The following is a 1,108-nucleotide window of genomic DNA, read 5'->3' on the forward strand; positions in this document are numbered from 1 at the left end:
TTTCTTACTCCATTGGCAGAAATTTTTGACAATTTGAGTCAAATTTTCAGACTAACAAGACAAATAATCTTACACATTCTGAAAACAAGATGATTATTCTTACACAATCAGCTCTTGTTTAGTAAATCAGTCTCAAAACAAGATCAAAAAGACTTTTTAGCTGATATAAGATTTAAAACTTGGTAAGATGGACAGTTTTTGCAGTGTCAGAGCCAACAGAACAGATTACAAACRGCAGCCGCTCAGTGTCGTTTCAGTTCTTTTCTCTTTATTTTGGCATTTTTCATAAATGATCTGAGGACAGGCAGAAGGCTGAAAACATCCTTAGCACCAGAGTTCCAGCAACAAACACAACAAGTTGTTTGACTTTAGATGAATGTAAGTTAAGGTGGGTGGAGCTAATGTTTGCCTCTGCACTCAGGTGTCAATAAATATATTSAGAAACGCGCAAGAGTCGTTTGAGTTGCAGCTTACCAAAATATTAAWTATTAAACTTGCTACATATTTACGTCACTCTGAAACAGTCCCTCATCATATAAAAATACATTTGGCAAACCAGGCGGGGCAGTACGTGTAGTTTTACCTCCTGTCTACTCACAACAGAGCATCACTCTTTGTCTTTACACATCTTTAAAAAACTAAAAACTAAATCAGCTTGAAATGCTGTTGGATCCTACAGAAACCCACACATGGTGCATAGATTAACATCAGTAAAGRACAGTCAGGCACAACACTTGAGGAACAAACAAGAAAAAGTAAAAACAAAATAAAAATCTACATTGTTCTGAACAAATAAAGTCCAGTTCTAGGCAGTCAAGGCAGGCATTCTGTTCAGTTTGGAGCCAGACGTTCAGATGTTGGGAAGGTGGTAGTTGAACTTGCGCAGGTTGTTGTAGTACTTTTTATTGTCCAGAGATGGAAAGATGCTGCTTCCAGTTAACTGTGGCAAATACTGGAGAGAAGATAAAAAAAAACAAAGACCTTTAAAAACAAAATCATTTTTTACTAAAACATAAATTCCTGCAGGTGAAAAGCTCACCTGAAATACAGCGGGCAAAATAAGTATTGAACACGTCACCATTTTTCTCAGTAAATATATTACTAGAGG

The 1,108-nt window shown here is 36.3% G+C and overlaps 1 protein-coding gene across 1 annotated transcript in view; it reads right to left on the reverse strand.

Moving 5' to 3' along the window:
• Window positions 1-246: 246 nt before the first annotated feature.
• The window catches only part of cdkl1 (cyclin dependent kinase like 1 (CDC2 related kinase)), a gene marked incomplete at its 5' end in the record, with an annotated part of 23,627 nt that continues 22,765 nt past the window's right edge, over window positions 247-1,108 (reverse strand). Inside the window, 1 exon segment of the mRNA XM_014023570.1 lies at window positions 247-952. Within this exon segment, the coding sequence (XP_013879024.1) occupies window positions 851-952 (102 nt within the window). The 3' untranslated portion in view covers window positions 247-850.

The sequence above is a fragment of the Austrofundulus limnaeus genome, unplaced genomic scaffold (genome assembly GCF_001266775.1).
Source record: "Austrofundulus limnaeus strain Quisiro unplaced genomic scaffold, Austrofundulus_limnaeus-1.0 Scaffold377, whole genome shotgun sequence".
NCBI lineage: Eukaryota > Metazoa > Chordata > Actinopteri > Cyprinodontiformes > Rivulidae > Austrofundulus > Austrofundulus limnaeus.